The 24,017-nt window shown below is 44.0% G+C and overlaps 2 protein-coding genes across 2 annotated transcripts in view; one reads left to right on the top strand and one right to left on the bottom strand.

Moving 5' to 3' along the window:
* The first annotated feature begins 253 nt into the window (after positions 1–253).
* On the top strand, positions 254–6,544 carry fem1b (fem-1 homolog b). The gene is made up of 2 exons (XM_023984897.2): positions 254–1,025; positions 1,202–6,544. Exons 1-2 carry the CDS (start codon positions 778–780, stop codon positions 2,835–2,837), a joined length of 1,884 nt encoding a protein of 627 aa, XP_023840665.1. The 5' UTR covers positions 254–777; the 3' UTR covers positions 2,838–6,544.
* A 712-nt stretch (positions 6,545–7,256) lies between these two features.
* Positions 7,257–24,017, bottom strand: part of itga11b (integrin, alpha 11b) — a 94,848-nt gene continuing 78,087 nt past the window's right edge. The window contains exons 19-30 of the mRNA XM_023984896.2: positions 22,931–23,016; positions 22,050–22,254; positions 21,696–21,794; positions 19,470–19,546; positions 18,251–18,334; positions 18,049–18,139; positions 17,783–17,896; positions 13,111–13,194; positions 12,653–12,763; positions 9,672–9,767; positions 8,648–8,761; positions 7,257–8,208 (exon numbers count right to left, since the gene is read on the bottom strand). Coding sequence (XP_023840664.1) covers positions 8,128–8,208; positions 8,648–8,761; positions 9,672–9,767; positions 12,653–12,763; positions 13,111–13,194; positions 17,783–17,896; positions 18,049–18,139; positions 18,251–18,334; positions 19,470–19,546; positions 21,696–21,794; positions 22,050–22,254; positions 22,931–23,016 — 1,242 coding nt within the window. The 3' untranslated portion in view covers positions 7,257–8,127. The remainder of the gene's footprint in view (positions 8,209–8,647; positions 8,762–9,671; positions 9,768–12,652; positions 12,764–13,110; positions 13,195–17,782; positions 17,897–18,048; positions 18,140–18,250; positions 18,335–19,469; positions 19,547–21,695; positions 21,795–22,049; positions 22,255–22,930; positions 23,017–24,017) is intronic.

Genomic DNA, 24,017 nt, shown 5'->3' with positions numbered 1-24,017 from the left:
GCCCTTAAACTATATTTTTCCTTATAAGCCAATGTATTGTGTGATTTGCATTAGGAATTTATATGACATTGTAACATGTTTTAAAAACCGAATGAAATAGAAATGTTACTTAAATATGTACAAATATGAATCACTGTTAAAGTTTAGACAATTATTTGTCATTCATCATGAATAAATACTGGTTATTTTCACTTGTCTTCTATTACGTGGGGACTTTTATTTAGAACGTTTCCGAAATTCCGTGACCCGGAAGTACTTCTTTTTTTAGTGTTGCTGACGAGACGTTGATAGCCTTGCTCTGTTATCAAAACATTTACATTTGTTGGATAATATAGCCGACTACATTCTTCTTTGACCTTGCCTYCTTTAACGTGTTTAAAGAGGAGTACTGTAATTCAAGAGAAGCGAGATTTAACAGCACGAAGTTCTGATACTTGCACGGTTTTGAATGTGAGCTTGCTAGCTATCTTCAGATGATGCATTAGCTAGCAAGCTCGGTGCCACCGAAATTGGGGACAACAAAGTTGATAATCGAATCCAGAAGTTAGCCCAAACAAACAATACGAATTAGTTTGGATGCAGCTTGTTTTGTGCTTTGAAATAATGGGTTTCAGTCAAACGAATTACTGTATCAACCAAGCTCGATTGAGTTTTTCATGTGAGCACTGAATAACCTTGTTTCGGTATTTTAATGGGAGGCGGGCTGCGTTGGAGTAGTACATCTAGTGGGCGACACTTGCGAAGAAGGCGAAGGTGCCGGCGACGTGCTGGGCTTGGATGGACTCGCTTGCCGGGTACGTATACAAAGCGGCTGCTGAGGGCCGAGTCCTGACGTTGGCCGCCCTGCTGCTCAACCACTCCGAGGCCGAGACACGATATTTACTGAGTTACGTGACCCACCTCGCTGGCCAACGGTCAACTCCTCTCATCATTGCATCTCGAAACGGACACGACAAAGTTGTGAGGCTGCTGCTGGATCACTACAGGGTGGATACTGAACAGACTGGCACAGTCAGATTTGACGGGTTAGTATTCATTAATGTAATCATTGGTCATTCAATTGTGTGTGATTGCACTTTATTTCTGCTGGCAATGGTGGGAAAATTAAGCACCGTAATTGACTTTTATGTCAAATGCATTATTTGCTGGAATTATTTGCTGGTTAATTCATTTTACRCACCTCTTCTCCCTGCTTCTTCAGGTATGTCATTGATGGGGCCACKGCCTTGTGGTGTTCGGCTGGCGCAGGACACTTTGAGGTGGTCCGCCAGTTGGTGTGCCACCAGGCGAATGTCAACCACACCACTGTCACCAACTCCACCCCCCTGAGAGCGGCCTGCTTTGACGGTCGCCTGGACATTGTGAAATACCTGGTGGAACACCAGGCCAACATCGGCATCGCCAACAAGTATGACAACACCTGTCTGATGATCGCCGCCTACAAGGGCCACACGGACGTGGTGGGCTTTCTGCTGGAGCATGGCGCTGACCCCAATTCCAAGGCCCACTGCGGGGCCACCGCCCTGCACTTTGCTGCTGAGGCAGGCCACCTGGACATTGTGAAGGAGCTGGTGCGTTGCCAGGCAGCCATGGTGGTGAACGGCCATGGCATGACGCCGCTCAAAGTGGCGGCGGAGAGCTGCAAGGCGGACGTGGTGGAGCTGCTGCTGTTGCACGCCGAGTGTGACCCACACAGCCGCATCGAGGCTCTGGAGCTGCTGGGTGCCTCGTTCGCCAACGACCGGGAGAACTATGACATCCTCAAGACTTACCACTACCTCTACCTGGCCATGCTGGAGCGCCACCGCGATCTCGGCGCGCTCATCGCCAAGGAGCTGCTGCCACCCATCGAGGCCTATGGCGGTAGGGGCGAGTGCCGCACCCCGCAGGAGCTGGAGGCCATCCGGGCGGATCGCAATGCGCTGCACATGGAGGGCCTGATGGTGCGCGAGCGCATCCTGGGCTCGGACAACATCGACGTGTCACACCCCATCATCTACCGGGGTGCCGTGTATGCCGACAACATGGAGTTCGATCAGTGCATCAAGCTGTGGCTGCACGCGCTGCTCCTGCGCCAGAAGGGCAACCGCAACACTCACAAGGACCTGCTGCGCTTTGCCCAGGTTTTCTCCCAGATGGTGCACCTGAAGGAGCCGGTGGGGGCGGAGCCAGTGAAGCAGGTGCTGCACTGCAGCGTGCTGGAGATCCAGAGGAGCATGGCCAGGGTGGAAGCAGCGCCTGAGGCCGAGCTTCACACGGCCATGGACAACTACGAGTCTAACGTGTTCACCTTCCTTTACCTGGTGTGCATCAGCACCAAGACAGTGTGTGGTGAGGAGGAGCGCGCCCGCATCAACAAGCAGATCTACAACCTGATCCAGCTGGACCCGCGCTCGCGGGAGGGCTCGTCCCTCTTGCACCTGGCCATCAGCTCCAGCACTCCAGTGGATGACTTCCACACCAACGATGTGTGCACCTTTCCCAACGCGCAGGTAACCAAGCTGCTGCTGGACTGCGGCGCGCAAGTGAACGCGGTGGACCACGAGGGCAACAGTCCGTTGCACATCATTGTGCAGTACAACCGGCCCATCAGCGACTTCCTGACGCTGCACGCCATCATCATCAGCCTGGTGGAAGCYGGCGCCCACACTGACATGACCAACAAGCAAAAGAAGACGCCACTGGACAAGAGCACCACGGGAGTGTCGGAGATCCTGCTCAAGACCCAGATGAAGATGAGCCTCAAGTGCCTGGCGTCGCGGGCCGTGCGCCAGCACCAAATCACATACCGCAACCAGATCCCTAAGACTCTGGAGGAGTTTGTGGAGTTCCACTGATCCACCTGGCCATGGAGACCTTTTAAACAATTAGAATCTCTTGTTCTTTTTTTGTTTTGTTATAATCTTCTAACAAATCAMAACGGTGCTGTCTGGGGATGATTATGAACAGTTTGACACATTGTGGTTTTTAAACAATGGTTCCTTTTTTTTTCTGTTATAAGTATGAATTGCGAGTACCAGCAGCGGCGCCCCTGTTCTCATTCTCCAGATCTCTTACTGAAGTGTGTTACTGTCTGTGGCTGTCATTCTGACTACTGGGTGTCACTAGCAGAATGAGGAAATTGACAGCCTGCTTTTGTGCTTTCACTTTCCCAGAGTGTTCCAAAGAGAATACTTGGCACAGCCAAGCATCCACACAATGGTGACAACAGCAGGACCATTTGACAGCTTGTACTGCATGGATCCAATTGTCCCAGACTTCCAGCTGGGTTCGCAACCATGAAAAGTAACATTACACTCTTGATACTTTTTGCCTTATCATGTTGCCTGTTGCAGGGATGTTGTGTGCTTTGTTGCATTGATTATGGAGGTCAGTGGTTTGTTAGTGTGTGTTTGAGGGAGCGAATGCGTGTCAGTCAGAGAAAGGCTGGGAGGTGAGACGGTAGTAGTTAGTCTTGGCAATAGAGAATAAGCAGGAAAAGCACTGATTTGCCAAGCAGCCAGTCAAACTTGTGTGTTAGACAGTGACGCAAAGTCTTGTGGGACTTTCTTTTATTTCAGTCACCCATTGCTCTTTAAAGTTGTCACAGTTCCACTGATGTCTATAGTTTGACATTGTTTTGCCTTCTGATTCTCATTTCTAGTTGGATTGTCTGCCTATTTTTAGTTCCAAACTCATGACTGGTGATTGAGTATTGCATTATAATAACAGATCGTTTCAGATTTCTCTGTAGAAGAACAGCGAGCCAACCCACACAGTAGAGAGAGAGAGAGAACTGCTGGACAGCACTTTATACTTATAATAGGAGTATTTTATTTTTATTTCATAACTGATATTAAAAAAAAAAAAATTAAAAAGTTTTATTTAAGAGGGTATGTTTGAAGATATATTTTTATGGAAAAAACTTCTGTGGAAGTAGATGTAAAAGGAGCTTTCTTTTACACAAACACTGACTGGTAAAGATGTGCCTGTGATTCTATTTAGATTTTCTCTATCGGAGTAAGTAGGCCTAGATGTCCCCTTTTAACCAAGTCACCAACGCATGTGCGTTTTTGGCCATCCTGATGAGCTTTGCTACAGTGTGAGGGAACGAGCTTGGCGGCTGTCTGTGGAGACTCCATGGCTTTATTACCACACACTGGCCTTTAAATGGATGCTGCTGGTATTGATGTTTGAGCATGTCTTCCATTCTACGTCTCTTGGATTTGTGTGTGGGTGCGCATGCTGAGATCGAGGGAAGGACTGTGGAATGTTCCTGGCGGGGTTGAATGTAGGCCTATAGTCTTTTCCCTCATGCTTGCAACATGTCGTTTGTCCATATAATAACCAACGATTGTACAGTCCGTCCTTGTTCTGTTTCCTAATCGGATGGTCAGAGATTAAAGCTGAGAATGAAAGGTTATTTCTGCCGATTTGTCTTTGATTGTCATCTAAGCGATACTGTGACCATAGCGTGCCGTTAATTGTGCTTTTTACTTTAAAAGGGCGTGCGTGTTAAGACTTTAAATGCTCTCGCTATTGATTTGATCTGATTTGGCTTTTATTGTATGACACTGTTTAAAAGAAATTCTGGAGTGGAAAATGTATGTACATTACCAGTCAAAAGTTTGGACACACCTACTCATTCAAGGGTTTTTCTTTATTTTTACATTTTTCTACATCGTAGAATAATAGTGAAAACAAACTATGAAATAACACATGGAATTATGTAGTAACCCAAGAAAGTGTATTGCTATTTTATTTTACCTTTAACTAGGCAAGTCAGTTAAGAACAAATTCTTATTTACAATGACGGCCTACCCCGGGCAAACCCTAACCTGGACGACACTGGGCCAATTGTGTGCCGCCCTATGGGACTGCCAATCACGGCCGGTTGTGATACAGCCTGGAATTGAACCAGGGTCTGTAGTGATGCCTCTCGCACTGAGATACACTGCTGCGCCACTCTGGAGCCCTAAACAAATCCAAATATATTTGAGATTCTTCAAAGTAGCCACCCTTTGACTTGATAACAGCTTTGCACACTCTTGGCATTCTCTCAACCAGCTTCACCTGGAATGCTTTTCCAACAGTCTTGAAGGAGTTCCCACATATGCTGAGCACTTGTTGGCTGCTTTCTCCCTTCACTGAGTTGCGGTCCAACTCATCCCAAACCATCTCAGTTTGGTTGAGTTCGGGTGATTGTGGAGGCCAGGTCATCTGATGCAGCACTCTATCACTCTCCTTGGTGAAATAGCCCGTACACAGCCTGGAGGTGTGTTGGGTCATTGTCCTGTTAAAAAAATAACTGATTGTTCCACTAAGCGCAAATCAGATGGGATGGTGTATCGCTGCAGAATGCTGTGGTAGCCATGCTGGTTAAGTGTGCCTTGAATTCTAAATATATCACTGACAGTGTCACTAGCAAAGCACCCCCACACCATCACCACCTTCATGCTTCACGGTGGGAACCACACATGCGGAGATCATCTGTTCGCCTACTCTGGATCTCACAAAGACACGGCGGTTGGAACCAAAAATCTCAAATTTGGACTGGTTAGACCAAAGGACAGATTTCCACCTGTCTAATGTCCATTGCTCATGGTTCTTGCCCCAAGCAAGTCTCTTCTTATTGGTGTCCTTTATTAGTGGTTTCTTTGCAGCAATTTGACCATGAAGGCCTGATTTCACATAGTCTCCTCTGAACAGTTGATGTTGAGATGTGCCTTTTACTTGAACTATTTCTGAGAAGGGTAACTCTAATGAACTTATACTCTGCAGCAGAGGTAACTGGGTTTTCCTTTCCTGTGGTGGTCCTCATGAGAGCCAGTTTAATCATAACGCTTGATGGTTTTTGCGACTACACTTGAAACTTTCAGAGTTCTTGACATTTTCCAGATTGACTCACCTTCATGTCTTAAAGTAATGATGGACTGTCATTTCTCTGCTTATTCGAGCTGTTCTTGCCATAATATGGACTTGGTCTTTTACCAGATAGGGCTATCTTCTGTATACACCCCCCCCCCCACCTTGTCACAACACAACTGATTGGCTCAAATGCATTAAGAAGGAAATAAATTCACTTTGAACAAGGCACACCTCTTAATTGAAATGCATTCCAGATGTCTACCTCATGAAGCATGGTTGAGAGAATGCCAAGAGTGCAAAGCTGTCATCAAGGCAAAGGGTGGCTACTTTATAAAATAGATTTTGATTTCTATAGCACTTTACTACATGATTCAATATGTTATTTCATAGTTTTGTTGTCTTCACTATTATTCTACAGTGTAGAAAATAGTAAAAATAAAGAAAACCCATGAATGAGTGGGGGTGTGTCCAAACTTTTGACTGGTACTGTATATCAGGTATTTCTATTTTAATATTTTGTATTTGGGGTGAGTATTGGACTAATGGATGCAAATGAACCCAAATACAGTTTAACCCAGTGTTTTTTTTCCCCTCAGCAGTTGACATGTTTTTTGGAAAGACTAATGCGTTGGAAGACACGAAAGATATTGCATATGTACAAAGCTGGTGTCATATTAAAGCTCAGTGTTTCCCATTAGCTCATTGGTTTTGTCATTCCCCTTTCAAGCTAATGCAATTTATTTAATCAAAGAAAGCTATCAAAGTTGAAGTGAAACTATTTCTGTCAGAAGTTGTGGGACTATAGAACGATTTCTACATCACTCAATGTGTAAAGTGATACGTTTTTTGCCTTGATATTAATATTTCTTATACTTTCCTACTTGCAATGAATATTTCTTCAGGTATAATTATCAAAGGTGTAGTATCTCCCTTTTAATATGACACCAAAACTGCTTAGAAGTGAGTACACAACCAAATGTATTGACATTGGACCTCCAGTCTCCATAGGGAAAATTTAATGTGGCAATTTTGTCTGAAATCCAAGAGGATAGTGCCAAAATTTGTCACATGCAATGACCCGCGTACCAGATGGCCTCTGGATTGAGTCAGAGCAACTGTGGGCTTAAATCTTCTCTTAAAACAGATGATTCCACCGATATACCACACATGTTTCATTGCATGTGGAAGCTGACCAATTCACTCTGTGGTTACAGATATTGCTCTATCGTTAGGGTTTTAAAATTTCACGTGAAAATGATTTTGTGATATCACTGGTAAAAATATTTTCTAATGGATGTCAAGGTGCCCTTTTCTGTGTCTTTTTAGTTGCTCTGGTATTGACCAGGGAGGGTAGATGACAGAAATATAATGACATTTAATTACACATAGAAAACTCATGAACTCTTTATAAACCACTTGGCATGCTTTAATGATTTCAACATGGCCATCATTGCATCTTCCTTGAGATCCTGTCTAGCACCCCAGGTCATCTGTGTTCATATATAAATCCACAGGTTGTACGCCACGGTGCAAAGCAGCCTCATATTGGTGTACATACATCTGACAACGTTGTTGCACAATAGCCTTAAGTTAATATTATGTAGTTATATAGTAATGCCACTTTAACAGTCATGAAGGCACAGTTGGATATGTACACAATTCAAGTTTATCGTTATACGACAAAAGTGCATCAGCTATAGAATATGGCATTTGCAAATACAATATACAATATAATATTTAAGTTGCGTCATGTTCTCTTCCAAAATAAATGAGTAGGTCGTTGCTGTTGCATATTTGAGAAACGCCATAGCAAAAGCCAAAAAATCATCAGACATTATAGGTAATCTTGTGTTCTGAACAGGCTGCCTGGTTTTCTTTGGCCTTGTGCTGTGTATTAATGATGGGCTTATTCCATTCACTCTATTATATTCAGACACTTTCTTAGAAAAATATTCTGTGGTCATTGGTCTGGTGAAAGATTGTCATTTGGCTTTGTGGTGATGATGATAGGTCATAAAGGCTGACTGATAACCAGGACCTCTGTCAGTCTTGTCCAGATGGTGTCAGTCTGCTGAAGTTTCTCAGTCATAAGAGAGACACAGGTGGGCTGGGAGCTTCTGTCGGGTTCTAAGACAGCGAGTAAGAAGGCTCGGCAGTGCAAGACGGGTGCTGTTCAGCCAAGGGGAATACGGACACCGAGGTCACGCCCACAGTCTTGTCTGGGGTGTGCTGGGGGTCCCTGAGTGATGGGGCTGATGCGGGTCTGCACTGTTGCCGTGGTTACCGCTCCTCTGGCATCTTCCCGTTGGCTACTTGCTCCTCCTCTTCCTCCCTCTGTTTCTGCCTGTTGAAGAAGCCCAGCTGGGAAGGCAGATACAGAGAGGGGAAAGAGTGAAACCAAAACCCTTCACCAGGTGTCTACAGGGACCAACATACAGGTAGAAAGGCTGAGTTATCATTGATTATACACCAGGTCATTGATTATAAACCATGTAGTTTGGCACCTGGATGCTGATTGGCTGAAAGCCATGGTATGTCAGATCGTATACCATGGGTATGACCCCACAAATATTTTTACTGTTCTACGTTGGTTACCAGTTTATAATAGCAATAAGGCACCCCAGGGGTTTGTGGTATATGGCCACTATACCACTGTTAAGGGCTGTATCCAGGCACTCTGTGTTATGTTGTGCATAAGAACAGCCCTTAGCCGGTTTATTGGTCATATACCACACCCCCTCGTGACTTATTGCTTTATTATAATGAAGATTTATGCAGGATGACATTGATTCATTCCTACCTTCCATAGAGCCAGGATGAGCAAGGCTAGCAGCAGCAGACCGCCCAGCGTGCTCCCTACTATAATCCAGATGGGAATTTTGTAATCTTCCTCCTTTCTCATCTCCAGGATTATCTAGAGGGGAAATTACACTGGACTCAGGCATGTATGGGGGATCTGGTTTGGCTGGACTTTGCGGCGAGTAAACGGTCAACAAACGTACATTTAATACTGTCTGAAATGTTTTTCATTCTCTATGACTGGTGGTCTAAAATGTGGATTTACATGTACATATAATGTGTTTAGGTCATACCAGCACACTCCATCACCAATCTCCCTGACCAGCTCCCTCGGGTCAATTCCTAAACTTTTTGAACATCTCATGACCGTCGCGCCATCATTTGGAGGATGCACTCAAAGAATTGGCCTAGCTAGGCTACTCAGTACTCATGATATATTGCTTGTTCGTTTCTTGTTTTTTAAGCACTTTTAGGTTAAGGCCACGATTCAACCAGTCACATTGTGCTGTCGGCCATTACCTTTAAATGGCGCATAGCCGACAAAGCGCAATCGGATCGAATCTGGGCCTTATTTCTGTTATTCAAAGCGCTGTAGAAGTTTAATAAATGTATTATTATTTGGTGTGTTTAGCATCTAATAAAAATAACAAATTGACCAGAAACCGAGTGATTGAAATAAACCTTGGAAATGACTGTGCCTGTGAACTACCTGTTCAAGTTATCAAGTTGAACCTGGGGTTTGAAGTGTAGTGAAACTGTAACATAACAAATGAAAGGCATCTACAACAGCAAAGTAATCAGTATTACTTTCTGCCAGAAGGTGGAACCATAACCACATATATCTGAGCAACTATCACCACATTCTCCTGGTCCTCCTAGGCCTCACTGCACTGGCAAGCCAACAGCGGGACTAAGTACACTTCATTAAGCACACTCAAACCAGCCCATTCCTTCAGGCTGTTATGAAGTGTTACGAAGTGTTATGAAGCATATGAAGTGTGAGTTGGACGCTGCTGGGGTCTTACGTGTCGTGTTGGCCTCTCCTCATGCAGAAACACGGGACTGGACGGACTCAGTTCTATGGAGGCTGCTGTCACCAACTCCAGAGTTTTAAACTTCACCTATCAGGAAAGGGTTTAACAAGAAAATAACTATAATTGCAATGAACAAATAACTTAGTCATCAACAAGGGACATTAAAGAACAATAAGGAATTGAAAGTTCTTTACATTAAAGGGGCTATTCAAAACTTTTTCCTCGGGACCAGATCAGGACTTAAAATGGTCCACACACACACACACACAGTTGTGAAGAAGGCGAAACACCCGAACGCTAAGCGGTACTGGAGCAACAAGTCTGACACCTAAATTGCTCCTGAACAGCTTCTATCCCCAAGCCATAAGACTGCTAAATAGCTAACAAAATGGCTACACGGACTATCTGAGTTGACCCTTGTATTTATAATTTTTTTTGTACTGTCTATGCACACTCACAGGACTCTACACACTCACGCACACTGACACTCCTACACACACATAACATGCATGCCCATTTATACTGACTATACACAAGCACACACACAATCTTAATTTACACTGTTGCTACTCTGTTTATCATACATCCTGGTGCCTAGTCACCTTACCCCTATACATACAGTTGAAGTCGGAAGTTTACATACACCTTAGCCAAATACATTTAAACTAAATTTTTCACAATTCCTGACATTTAATCCAAGTAAAAATTCCCTGTCTTAGGTCAGTTAGGATCACCACTTTATTTTTAGAATGAGAAATGTCAGAATAATAGTAGAGAGAATGATTTCAGTTTTATTTTCTTTCATCACATTCCCAGTCGGTCAGAAGTTTACATACACTCAATTAGTATTTGGTAGCATTGCCTTTAAATTGTTTAACTTGAGTCAAAGGTTTCGGGAAGCCTTCCACAAGCTTCCCATAATAAATTGGGTGAATTTTGGCCCATTCCTCCTGACAGAGCTGACACCAACCTGAGTCAGGTTTGTAGGCCTCCTTGCTCGCACATGCTTTTTCAGTTCTGCCAACAAATTTTCTATAGGATTGAAGTCAGGGCTTTGTGATGGCCACTCCAATACCTTGACTTTGTTGTCCTTAAGCCATTTTGCCACGACTTTGGAAGCATGCTTGGGGTCAGTGTACATTTGGAAGACCCATTTGCGACCAAGCTTTAACTTCCTGACTGATGTCTTGAGATATTGCTTCAATATATCCACATACTTTTCCTGCCTCATGATGCCATCTATTTTGTGAAGTGCACCAGTCCCTCCTGCAGCAAAGCACCCCCACAACATGATGCTGCCACCCCCGTGCTTCACGGTTGGGATGGTGTTCTTCGACTTGCAAGCCACCCCCTTTTTCCTCCAAACATAACAATGGTCATTTTTGTTTCATCAGACCAGAGGACATTTCTCCAAAAAATACAATCTTTGTCACCATGTGCAGTTGCAAACCGTAGTCTGGCTTTTTTTATGGCGGTTATGGAGCAGTGGCTTCTTCCTTGCTGAGCGGCCTTTCAGGTTATGTCGATATAGGACTCGTTTTACTCTGGATATAGAAACTTTTGTACCGGTTTCCTCCAGCATCTTCACAAGGTCCTTTGCTGTTGTTCTGGGATTGATTTGCACTTTTCGCACCAAAGTACGTTCATCTCTAGGAGACAGAACGGGTCTCCTTCCTGAGCGGTATGACGACTGTGTGGTCCCATTGTGTTTATACTTGCATACTGTTGTTTGTACAGATGAAGGTGGTACCTTCAGGCATTTGGAAATTGCTCCCAAGGATGAACCAGACTTTCTGAGGTCTTGGCTGACTTATTTTGATTTCCCCCATGATGTCAAGCAAAGAGGCACTGAGTTTGAAGGTAGCCCTTGAAATACATTCACAGGTACACCTCCAATTGACTCAAATGATGTCAATTACCCTATCAGAAGCTTCTAAAGCCATGACATAATTTTCTGGAATTTTCCAAGCTGTTTAAAGGCACAGTTAACTTAGTGTATGTAAACTTCTGACACACTGGAATTGTGATACAGAGAATTAATTATATGTGAAATAACTGTAAACAATTGTTGGGAAAATTACTTGTGTCATGCACAAAGTAGATGTCCTAACCGACTTGCCAAACTATAGTTTGTTAACAAGAAATTTGTGAAGTGGTAGAAAAACGAGTTTTAATGACTCCAACCTAAGTGCATGTAAACATCCAACTTCAACTGTATCTGCCTCTGTCACGTCTTGACCATAGAGAGCATTTATTTTCTATGGTAGAGTAGGTCAGGGCGTGACTAGGGGTTGTTCTAGTTTATATTTTCTATGTGGGGTTCTAGGTTTATTTTCTATGTTGGTGATTTGTATGATTCCCAATTAGAGGCAGCTGGTAATCGTTGTCTCTAATTGAGGATCATATTGAAGTAGCATTTTTTCCACCTGTGGGTTATGGGATATTGTTCATGTTACTGTGTTTGGAGTTAGTGCACGTAGCATATTGTTAGTCACGGTTCGTTGTTTCTTTATTTGTCTTGTTCTGTATTGTTTTTGGTGAGTTTCATTTATTAAACACGTGGAACTCTACGCACGCTGCTCCTTGGTCCGACCATTATTACAACGAACGTGACAGCCTCTATCACTCCAGTATCTCTGCACAATGTAAATATGCTAATGGAATTGACCCTGTAAATAGATTCTTACTTCTCGTGTTCTTCTTAGTTGTGTGTTTCTTGTGTTTATTTTTATTTCTGGTTTTTGTTCTGCCTCATGTTATTTTTATTACTATATTGATGATTCCATTGTACATTAGAATGTGCAAAAAAAGGCATTTCACTGTACTTGTGCACGTGACATTAAAACTTGGAGCTTGGATGCTATTGAGCCAACAAACATCCTGTAAATGGTCAAAGTTTGAAAGAGTTATCGAGAATGAGTGGAATAGGGGTACTGAATGTCAGCGGAGTGCAGAAGTAATGTCAAACTCACAGCAAAGAGAGCTTGGAGGTGCAGCCGCCCCCTGACTGTCACTCTGACCTCCCTGTACGCAGGCAGGTTGAGTCTGCACTGCATTGGCAACGTCATGCTGTTGGAGTGATTCTGCACAACACATAACAAGGATTCTCATCAACATGATACTGTCCTAATAGCCCATATGTTGCATACTCCATAACCAGTTGCAAAACTGGTTGAAATGACATCATAGTAATGTTATTCCAAACAGTTTCTGGTCGAAATGATATCATAGTAATGTTATTCCAAACAGTTTCTGGTCGAAATGATATCATAGTAATGTTATTCCAACCAGTTTCTGGTCAAAATGACATCATAGTAATGTTATTCCAACCAGTTTCTGGTTGAAATGACGGCACCAGTTTTGCCATCTGGGTAGTACTTCAGTACATACACAACCACACTAGACACATAGGCAGATAACGAATACTTACCAGCTGTGGGACGTGTGAGAGATCTTCAGGGAAAACATGGCTTGGAGTCATGTGATGTGGGAGGACACAGTTAGAGCTAATCGTCTGGTGAGGAGAGAGCGAGAGAGAGTTTTAATCTGTCATCCTGTAGCTACACACAGACACAGGGAGTAATACATCCGGTATAGTCAGAAGAGGACTGGCCACCCCTCAGAGCCGGATTCCTCTAGGGTTCTTCCTAGGTTCCTGCTTTCTATGGAGTTTTGGCAACACTATATTTGGATAGTCCCAAGTAGATGGTTTGTGGATGTTCAATAACTGTCAACAACATTTAAACTAACTATCCCCTAACCTTAGCCCTGACATGAACTCTTATCCTAACCCTAAACTTAAACCAAGCCCTAACCTTAACCCTTACCCTAATTCTAAACCTAACCCTAACCTTAGCAAGCGGTTGCTTATCAACATATATACAAAAGTATGTGGACACCCCTTCAAATTAGTGGATTCGGCTATTTCAGCCACACCCGTTGCTGAAAGGTGTAGAAAGTCGAGCCCACATCCATGCAATCTCCATAGACAAACATTAGCAGTAGAATGGCCTTACTGAAAAGCTCAGTGACTTTCAATGTGGCACTGTCATAGGATGCCACCTTTTCAACAAGTCAGTTCATAAAATGTCTACCCTGCTACAGCTGCTCCGGTCAATTGTAAGTGCTGTTATTGTGAAGTGGAAACATCTAGGAGCAACAACGGCTCAGCTGCGAAGTGGTAGGCCACACAAGCTCACAGAACGGGATAGCCGAGTGCTAAAGCGCGTAAAAGTTGTCTGTCCTCTGTTGCAACACTCACTCCCGAGTTCTAAACTGCCTTTGGAAGCCGCACACCAGCCTAATATCACTATGCGCAATGCCAAGCGTCAGCTAGAGTGGTGTAAAGCTTGCCGCCATTGAACTCTGGAGCAGTGGAAACGTGTTCTCTGGAGTGGTGACTCAAGCTTCACCATCTGCCAGTCTGACGGACGGATCTGGGTTTGGTGGATGCCAGGAGGACGCTACCTGCTCCAATGCATAGTGACAACTGTAAAGTTTGGTGGAGGAGGAATAATGGTCTGGGGCTGTTTTTTATGGTGAAATACAGCCCCAGTGAAGGGTAATCTTAACACTACAGCATACAATGACATTCTAGATAATTCTGTGCTTCCAACTTTGTGGCAACAGTTTGGGGAAGGCCCTTTCCTGTTCAGCATGACAATGGCCCTGTGCACAAAGCGAGGTCCATACAGAAATAGTTTGTCGAGATCGGTGTGGAAGAACTTTGGGATGAATTGGAATTGCCAAACATAGCGCTGCTAAAACACTCGACCACTGCTACTCCAACTTCCGGGATGCGTACAAGGCCCTCCGCCGCCCTCCTTTCAAAAAAATCTGACCACGACTCAATTTTGGAGTCCGCCCTCTTTTCTAAAAAATCTGACCACGACTCCATTTTGCTCCTCCCTTCGTACAGGCACAAACTAAATATACATATTTTTAATTTAACTAGGCAAGTCACTTCAATTTCCTATTTACAATGACGGCCTACCAGGGAACAGTGAGTTAACTGTCTTGTTCAGGGGCAGAACGACAGATTGCAGTGTATGGGAATTCGATCCAGCAACCTTTCGGTTACTAGCCCAACGCACTGACCACTAGGCTACCTGCCACCCCAAAAGGAAGTACCCATGCTAGGGACTATTCAACACTGGTCTGACCAATTGGAATCCCCGCTTCAAGATTGTTTTGATCACGTGGACTGGGATTTGTTCTGGGTAGCTTCAGAGAATAACATTGACGTATATACTGATACGGTGAGTGAGTTTATCAGGAAGTGTATAGGAGATGTTGTACCTACTGTGACTATTAAAACCTACCCTAACCAGAAACCGTTGATAGATGGCAGCATCCATGCAAACTGAAAGCGCGAACCACCACATTTATCCATGGCAAGGTGACTGGGAATGTGGCAGAATACAAAGAGTGTAGTTTTTTCCTCTGCAAGGCAATCAAACAGGCAAAACGTCAGTATAGAGACAAAATGGAGTCACAATTCAAAGTGGAGTCACAATTCAATGGCTCAGACACGAGACGTATGTGGCACGGTCTACAGACAATCACGGACTACAAAAGGAAAACCAGTCACCTACGTCTTGCTTCTGGACAAGCTAAACAACTTCTTTGCCCGCTTTGAGGATAACAGTGCCACTGACGCGGCCCACTACCAATGACTGTGGGCTCTCTTTCTCCATGGCCGATGTGAATAAGACATTTAAGCGTGTTAACCCTCGCAAAGCTGCCTGCCCAAACGGTATCCCTAGCCGCGTCCTCCTGGCTGGTGTGTTTACGGACATATTCAATCTCTCCCTATCCCAGTCTGCTGCCCCCACATGCTTCAAGATGACCACCATTGTTCCTGTACCCAAGAATCCAAAGGTAACTGAACTAAATGACTATCGCCCCGTAGCACTCACTTCTGTCATCATGAAGTGCTTTAAGAGAATAGTCAAGGATCATATCACCTCTACCTTACCTGTCACCCTAGACCCACTTCAATTTGCTTACCGCCCCAACAGATCCACTGCACACTTCCCTATCACATCTGGACATTAGGAATACCTATGTAAGAATGCTGTTCATTGACTATAGCTCAGCATTCAACACCATAGTACCCTCCAAGCTCATCATGAAGCTTGAGGCCCTGCAACTGGGTCCTGGACTTCTTGACGGGCCGCCCCCAGGTGGTGAAGGTAGAAAACAACACCTCCACTCCGCTGATTCTCAACACTGGGGCCCCACAAGGGTGCGTGCTCAGCCCCCTCCTGTACTCCCTGTTAACCCATGACTGCGTGGCAAAGCATGCCTCCAACTCAATCATCAAGTTTGCAGACGACACAACAGTAGTGGGCTTGATTACCAACATTGACGAGACAGCCTACAGGGAGTAGGTGAGGGCTCTGGGAGTGTGGTGCCGGAAAATAACCTCTCACTCAACATCAACAAAACAAAGGAGATGATCGTGGACTTCAGGAAACAACAGAGGGAGCACCCCCTATACACATCGATGGGACCGCAGTGGAGAAGGTAGAAAGCTTAAAGTTCCTCGGCATACACATCGCTGACAAACTGAAATGATCCACCCACACAGATAGTGTGGTGATGGAGGCGCAATCATGTCTATTCAACCTCAGGAGGCTGAAGGAATTTGGCTTGGCACCTAAAACCCTCACAAACTTTAAACAGATGCACAATTGAGAGCACCCTGTCGGGCTGTATCACTGCCTGGTATGGCAACTGCATGCCCGCAACCATAGGGCTCTCCAGAGGGTGGTGCGGTCTGCCCAATGCATCACCGGGGGCAAACTACCTGCCCTCCAGGACACCTACTGCCCCCGATGTCACAGGAAGGATAGATCATCAAGGACAACAACCATCCAAGCCACTGCCTGTGGATGCTGGCAGTGGATGCTGTTCTAGCACTAAAGGAGGGACCAACTCCATATTAATGCCCATGATTTTGGAATGTGATGTTCGACGAGCAGGTGTCCACATACCTTTGGTCATGTCGTTTAGTTTGTTGATAGTATGACCATCTGTAGATAATCTATTTTGGATTATCCAAATAGTGTGACTAGAGTTTTTCCTAGCCACTGTGATTCTGCCTCTGCATTCCTTCGGGTTTTAGGCTGGGTAAAGCACTGTGTGACCACTGCTGATGTAAAACGTTTTTTTAAATTGTATTTATTGATTTAAATTTGAGTAGTCAAACAGTCCAGTGTTTTTTCTAGAACCATTCCAGGGTGCTTTTTTTTATGTGTGTTTGTGGTTATTTTCTTGAATGCTTAATTTGGTCATTGGTAAACATAGGAAGACCCCACTATTTTAGGAAACACAAGAAGCCCTGAATAAACTTCTCATGAACCCACTTAAATAAGCCTACATCCTGGTGAAAATGTCCTGTGGACCAATGAAACAAAATGAGAGCCCTTCGGCAATACAAATCAGCTCTGTGTGTACTAACGACCAAATGAAGATCACAATGAAAATAGCACCCTCCTTACAATCAAAGATAAAGGTTTGATAATGCTGTGTGGTTGCTTTGCTGCCTCTGGTACTGAGGGCCTTCAAAGTGTGGAAGGAGTCCAATGTTCAACCCAGTGTCCAAAAACTTGGTCTCCATTGAAGGTTGCGCATCTTCCAGTAGGTCAACGACCCCAAACACACATCAAAAAGCACACCGGAATGGTTCACGAAGAGCTGCTGGACTGTTCTGGAGTGGCCAGCGAAGAGTCCAGATCTGAATCCCATCCAAACCCTATGGCGAGAGCTGAAAACAGCAGTTGGCGCGAGGGCACCCATCAAAGATTGAAGAATTCGAGCAGTTTGCTGCTAAAAAGTGGGCCAAATAGCCAGTAGAAAGGTGTAGCAAACTCATTGATGGCTAGAAGAAGCGTTTGTCTGCAGTTATCTTGGCCAAAGGCTGTGCAACCAAGTGGTAACCACAATTTTGTTTGAAATGTCAACTTATTTGAGAAGAAATAGGGAATATCTACGAAAGGTGCAAGGGTGCCAATATATTTGGCTGCAACTGTATACAGTAGATTAATGTATATTGACAATGCAACATTATAACATTGAATAATAACTGATCCTCTCACCTGGTCAATGTCGATATTGGCAATCTGGAAGAGATGGTTACCACTCTTTGTAACAGCAAACATGTCAACAGCGAACTGCAAGTCTGTCACTGGGAAGAAGCCCAGATTCTGGATCTGTACATTGAGAAGAGAATAAATATAAAGATACTGAAGAGAATTATAGTCAGTATTTAGTATTTATACTATAATGTGGATTGGCCATATGTATAACTTGGACAAAAGGTTGCAGGTCGGGTCTTGTTAAGGTAGGATTGAGAGAAACTCACGTGATAAGTAAGGTTAAACATTGGACCACTGCTGCTGGGTTTGTTCCGGTAGTGGTCTGAGTTGATCTCAAAACGAGGTGGCTTGGAGTCCCTGAGGTGGAGAGAAAAGGGATGGGTGATACAAAATAGCCCCCCCCCCACACACTTTAAATTACTCCTTATGTGTGGAATCATCTGAATTCAGCAGCTCATAGAAACCCACCTTGTGAACAGGAGGTCTGCCTCGTACTTCAGAGGATGAAATATGTTGTTGATGTTGTCCTCTGGGCTCATCTCCTCCCCATCGCTGTAGAGCACAAATCAACATGAAATAATTGACCTGCACCCTGTTTGTGTTTGACACCAGGGTTAGGGTCAAGTTAATTTATTTCAGTTTACTTCCTGAATTGACTGGATTGAAATGGAATTGACCTCAACCCTGTTGGGTACTGTACATACATGAATTGTTTAGGAGGAGGTGATTGTGGAAACATAGCAGATCCGGTTCCATTAGTCCGTAACGGATGGTTACCTGGTGGTAATAGCTACCCAATGGGCAAAAAATGGCTGAATCAACGTTGTTTCCACGACATTCAAAAAATGTCTATGTGATGACATTGAATCAACGTGGGAAATTGATTGGATTTGAAAAAATCATCAACGTAAGGGAATTTCATCATTTATTCATCCAACTTTTAAGCTAAATCAAATAACATGGTGACAATTTTTGTTGATTTCACGTTGAATTCACAACTCAACCAAATGTACATCAAAACTAGATGTTGAAATGATGTCTCTGCCTAGTGGGTAGGGGCTGAAATGGTATGTGGTGATTGGCAGGACAAGTTGAAAAGTGTGGTATCTGAGCATACAAGGCCCTCACCAATGGTTAATATGAACATATACAGGTGACTGCCAACATGAAGGAAACACTTGCGTAAATGAGAGATACAAAGTATATTGAAAGCAGGTGCTTCCACACAGGTGTGGTTCCTGAGTTAATTAAGCAATCAACATCCCATCATGCTTAGTGTCATATAAAAATGCAGTTGCCATTATTTTGGCTACCATGGCTTGAAGAAGACTTTGAAAGAGTGTTCTCAAAGCAAAGGAGCATAGGGGAGTTTAACGTGTGTGTGTGTCACCAGATCTCAACCCAATTGAACACTTATGGGAGATTCTGGAGTGGCGTCTGAGACAGCGTTTTCCACCACCATCAACAAAACACCAAATTATGGAATTTCTCATGGAAGAATGGTGTCGTATCCCTCCAATAGAGTTCCAGACACTTGTAGAGTCTATGCCAAGATGCATTGATGCTGTTCTGGCAGCTTGTGGTGGCCCAACGCCCTACTAAGACTCTTTATGTTGGTGTTTCCTTTATTTTGGCAGTTACCTGTATGTCTATGAATATATTCATATATGCACTGTATGTCTATCACCTGGCAGCCTGCAGGACAACCCTCACATGGTCCAGGAAGACAGAGTGACTCAACTCAAACTCCAGCCGGAAAGACACCTGGGACATGGGCAGAAAAGACATATACTATGAGTTACATACCATCCGCATGCAAAAGATTTTATGTTGGAAACTTAGGAACTGAGAGACTTACAGAGGCTCATATAGGCTAAGAAATGTTAAGGTATCTGGCAACAAGCTGTGTTTTACATTTAGTTTTTACTTCCAGTCAAATTATACCTGATATGGTACGGAGGTTTTCCAAAGGAGAGCCAGTAGAAATCTGCACCATTGTATTTCAGACATCCGTCTCTGAAGCGGTGCCTCAAGGTCAGGGCCTATACTGGGGCCACCACAGTCTCTACTGCTTTACTGTGGGGTTTAATATATAATCTTATTAAGAGTTTAGAAAAAAGTTTTTTCCTAGTCCAATGTAATCTAATCTAAATAAATTAACTGAAAATGAACAAAAACGAGATTTCTTTAAGACACTGCAGGACCTGCCCACCTATTAGTATAATAAGGTTTTGGGTATGTTACTATCAAAAATATTCCTTTGCAAAAGAGCTATAACGATCAATATTACACCATAAACACTAAGTCTGTTATCACCTGAAGCATCTGCCCTGTGATAGACAACATCTGTCAATTCATTGTCCTTCTACAAAAACATTCTGCACGCTATTTTTTTCCCCGTCCTGATTCATCTGACCACCTCAGTTACGACTGACAACATATTCCGTTTAGCCCTGGTGCAGTAGGACATTCTGAGGTCTTGAGCCAAGGAGATGAGCAGAGCATTAAGGGTTTCTATTAAGGGAAGGAAAACCCTGCAGTACATAGGGAGTGTGGTTTCTGTTCACAGCCAGAACACATAATGGACCTGTAACTCACTGACTGACCATGGTATATCAGGACAATACAACCAGGGACAGACAGAGGAATCTCCAAAATGGCGCTCGGTGGTCTTTAAGGCACCGGGTGACTGCATTTCTCTGACTACAAAACTATATGACCACGTGTTGAGTGGAGAATGCAAGCTTTCGTACAGCTTCTTTTTGCAGGTTTAGGTTTCGGTTTATTACCCTCACCTGGTAAGCTGTACATACTGAATTTATGTCTTTGGTCATGTTAAAGGGACAGTTCACGCAAATTACAAAATTGCATATTGGTTTCCATACACTGCAAGCAGTTTTTGGACAAGATATGACAGCAATCCATGCTTTGGTTTAGTTTCCCTGGCACTGTTTCCAAATGCTAACGTTTTAGCATTTGTGGCACAAATCCCATATTCTGACAACTCACACTAAATTCTTCCGCTGCTGTTGTTCGCTGCATACTTTAGTCTGAGACTGCCATCATTGAAATCGTTTGTGGTGACGAGGGAGCATCAATCAGAGCATCAAAGCCAATTACAGATTTTCAAACAGCCGATTTACCCACGTGTGTTCTGGATCTGGCCCAACCCATCGGTTTCTGGACCAATCAGACAGATGAATGTGTTCACATTCGATGAAGGGTCGGGGAGGTACTCAGATCCAGACTCATTGCGGAGAAGAAACTGATGTCTGTGGGCGTGACATAGCGTTTGGCCGGAGCATGGAGTCTGGGTTGCCAGGCAACAAATCCCATTCAAGTCAAGGGACCGATATTAGCCTTTTTCACACCTTTTTACACCTATCAAATCTATCAAACCTATCAAATCTTTCAAAAGTATCTAAAACGGATTGTGAAGTTCAACAAAGGCACTTATAGATGATTTGAACATGATGTGCGAAAAATGCTAATATCAGTCCCATGACTTGAATGGGCTTCGTGCCACAAATGCTCAAAACGTTAGCATTTGGAAACAGTGCCAGTCACTGCCAGGGAAACTCAACCAAAGCATGGATTGCTGTTACACCTTGTACATAGACTGCTTACAGAGTAAGCAAACTAATGTGTAATTTTGTAATTTGGGTGAACTATCCCTTTAAGGGCCAGGAGTTCTTCCAAACCTTGTGGCCTGACAAGGCAAAAATCTAGTAAGTCCCTCAGTTTTTCCTGGTCAGATGCTTTGGTAAGCAAAAATGCTGGCCCTAGTAATGTTAACTAAATGTGTCCAATTGAAAATCTGTAGTATTGGCAAGGTGATGTAGTGAGGGAGATGTAGTGAGGGTGATGATCTGACGAGGCAGGAGCCAGCAACAGCGCTGATCAGATAGAGTACCTGGGTCAGTGACCTCATAAAGGGTGAGCTGACATTGCAGGTCCTATCGTTCCTCTCCCTGTCCTCAGCACGACATTCAATCTGGATGTCTGAGTGGTCCTGCAGGGTGACAGAGATACACTGAGTCAAGTGCTGAATAAGACCTAATGTATTAATTTGATCACAAACAGTCATAGGTTATTTATGCTGTAATCTTAACATAGTAAGAGATGTCATGATGTGGTCTATCTAACTCATGTCTGAGAAACATTTAAGGGTTAGTCTATGACATCTCCCCTCATTGATATGATGTGAACTTACTATGCAGCGACAGTTTGCACAACCATACCATGGTTATCCTCCGTTTTCTCCTACCTTGACTATGAGACTGGAGAAGAGCAGGTTGTGGGAGTGGGAGATGTTGAGCGTGGTGCCATAGGCGTTCTCTCCTTGGTTCTCCAGACGAGCTTCTACCACCAGCCTCCTGCGTGACGCCTCCACCACTCGCTCCAAGCCCACCGAGGCCCCCTGGTGGTGACACAGCGCCCATGCGGCCCGCTCCCTTGGCCTACAGAACTGCCTTTGGCCATAGACAGACATGAACATTAGCGTCACGTTTTTGCCACCTTTTCTCCCCAATTTCGTGGTATCAAATTGGTAGTTACAGTCTCTGGAGAGGCGTACGGACTCAGGAGAGGCGAAGGTCGAGAGCCGCGCGTCCTCCAAAACACAACCCAGTCAAGCCGCACTGCTTCTTGACACAATGCCCGCTTAACCCGGAAGCCAGCCACACCAATGTGTCGGAGGAAACACCGTACACCTGGCGACCGTGTCATTGTGCATAGCGCCCGGCCTGCCACAGGAGTCGCTAATGCGCGATGGGACAAGAACATCCCTGCCGGCCAAACCCTCCCCTAACCCAGACGACGCTAGGCCAATTGTGTGCCGCCCCATTGGTCTCCCAGTTGCGGCCGGCTGCAATAGAGCCTGGACTTTAACCAGGATCTCTAGTGGCATGGCTAGCACTACGCCAACCCTTTTTAAGGTGAATTCAATGATTCAATGATTGGTGGGTTCCCAGAGGAACTTTTTCTATTTCCAGATGGGTGGAAACAGTATAGGGGAAACTCCACCTTGTCTATTAGAGTGAATTGTAAAGGGGAGTTGCTAAAGGGATGACTTGGGATTGGACATACAGACACCATCTCAGAAAAGTGTGCGTGTATTGTGTGTGTTTCTGAGGGCTAAAAAGTCACCTGCGGTCTAGAAGGTCTGTGTGACTGTGCAGGATGAGGTCAGGGACACAGCTGTCATCCCCCTCGCAGCCATTCCAGAAGGGGATCTACAGAGAGATATCAAATCAAAAAATCGAATCAAAATGTTTTGGGCACATGCTAATAAACAACTGGTGTGGACTAACAGTGAAATGCTTACTTATGGTCCCTTCCCAACAATGCAGAGAGAAACAAAATAGAGAAATAATAGAAAAGTAAAACATGTAATAATAAAAGTAAAAATTGATACACAATGAGTAACAATAACTTGGCTATATTACAAGGGTACCAGTACTGAGTCGATGTGCAGGGGTACGAGGTAATTGAGGTAGATATGTACATATAACTAAACTCAGCAACAACAAAAAAACATCCCTTTTTCAGGACCCTGTCTTTCAAAGATAATTCATAAAAATCCAAATCACTTTACAGATCTTCATTGTAAAGGGTTTAAAAACTTCTTAGGGATAGAGTCTAGTTTCCTGAATTTCTGTCTGACTGACGTGCCCATTATTTTGATACGGCAGGCGAAAATCCGAAGAAAAACCAACCAAAATGTTTCTTTATGAGGTCCCAGGCTCTTATAATGGAAACCTATTGTTCCTATGTAATTCTGTCTCCCAGATTGCAATTCCTATGGCTTCCACTAGATGTTAACAGTCTTTATTCAAGGTTTAAGGCTTGTTTTTTGAAAAACAAGCAAGAATTTTGAGTTTTGGTAAGGAGAGCACCGGAACAATATCCGTCTTTCGGCAAGCGAGGGAGAGGGCGCGGGCATACAAATTTTGCTTTCCTATTGAACATACTACTTTCCGTATGAAATATTATAGTTTATTTACATTTTAGAGTACCTGGGGATTAAATAGAAACGTTGTTTGACTTGTTTGGATGAAGTTTAGCGGTAACTTTTTAGACTCCTTAGTCTGCATGTTGAACGAGTGGATTACTGAAATCAATGGCGCCAGCTAAACAGACTTTTTGGGATATATGTAACGGAATTCGTCCTCCTCATCTGACGAGGAGTAAGAAAGGTCGGACCAATGCGCAGCGTGGTAAGTGTCCATTATAT

The sequence above is a fragment of the Salvelinus sp. IW2-2015 genome, linkage group LG4q.1:29 (genome assembly GCF_002910315.2).
Source record: "Salvelinus sp. IW2-2015 linkage group LG4q.1:29, ASM291031v2, whole genome shotgun sequence".
Classification (NCBI taxonomy): Eukaryota; Metazoa; Chordata; class Actinopteri; order Salmoniformes; family Salmonidae; genus Salvelinus; species Salvelinus sp. IW2-2015.
Note: the sequence above shows the minus strand (reverse complement) of the source record. Positions and strands in the feature narration are given on the sequence as shown.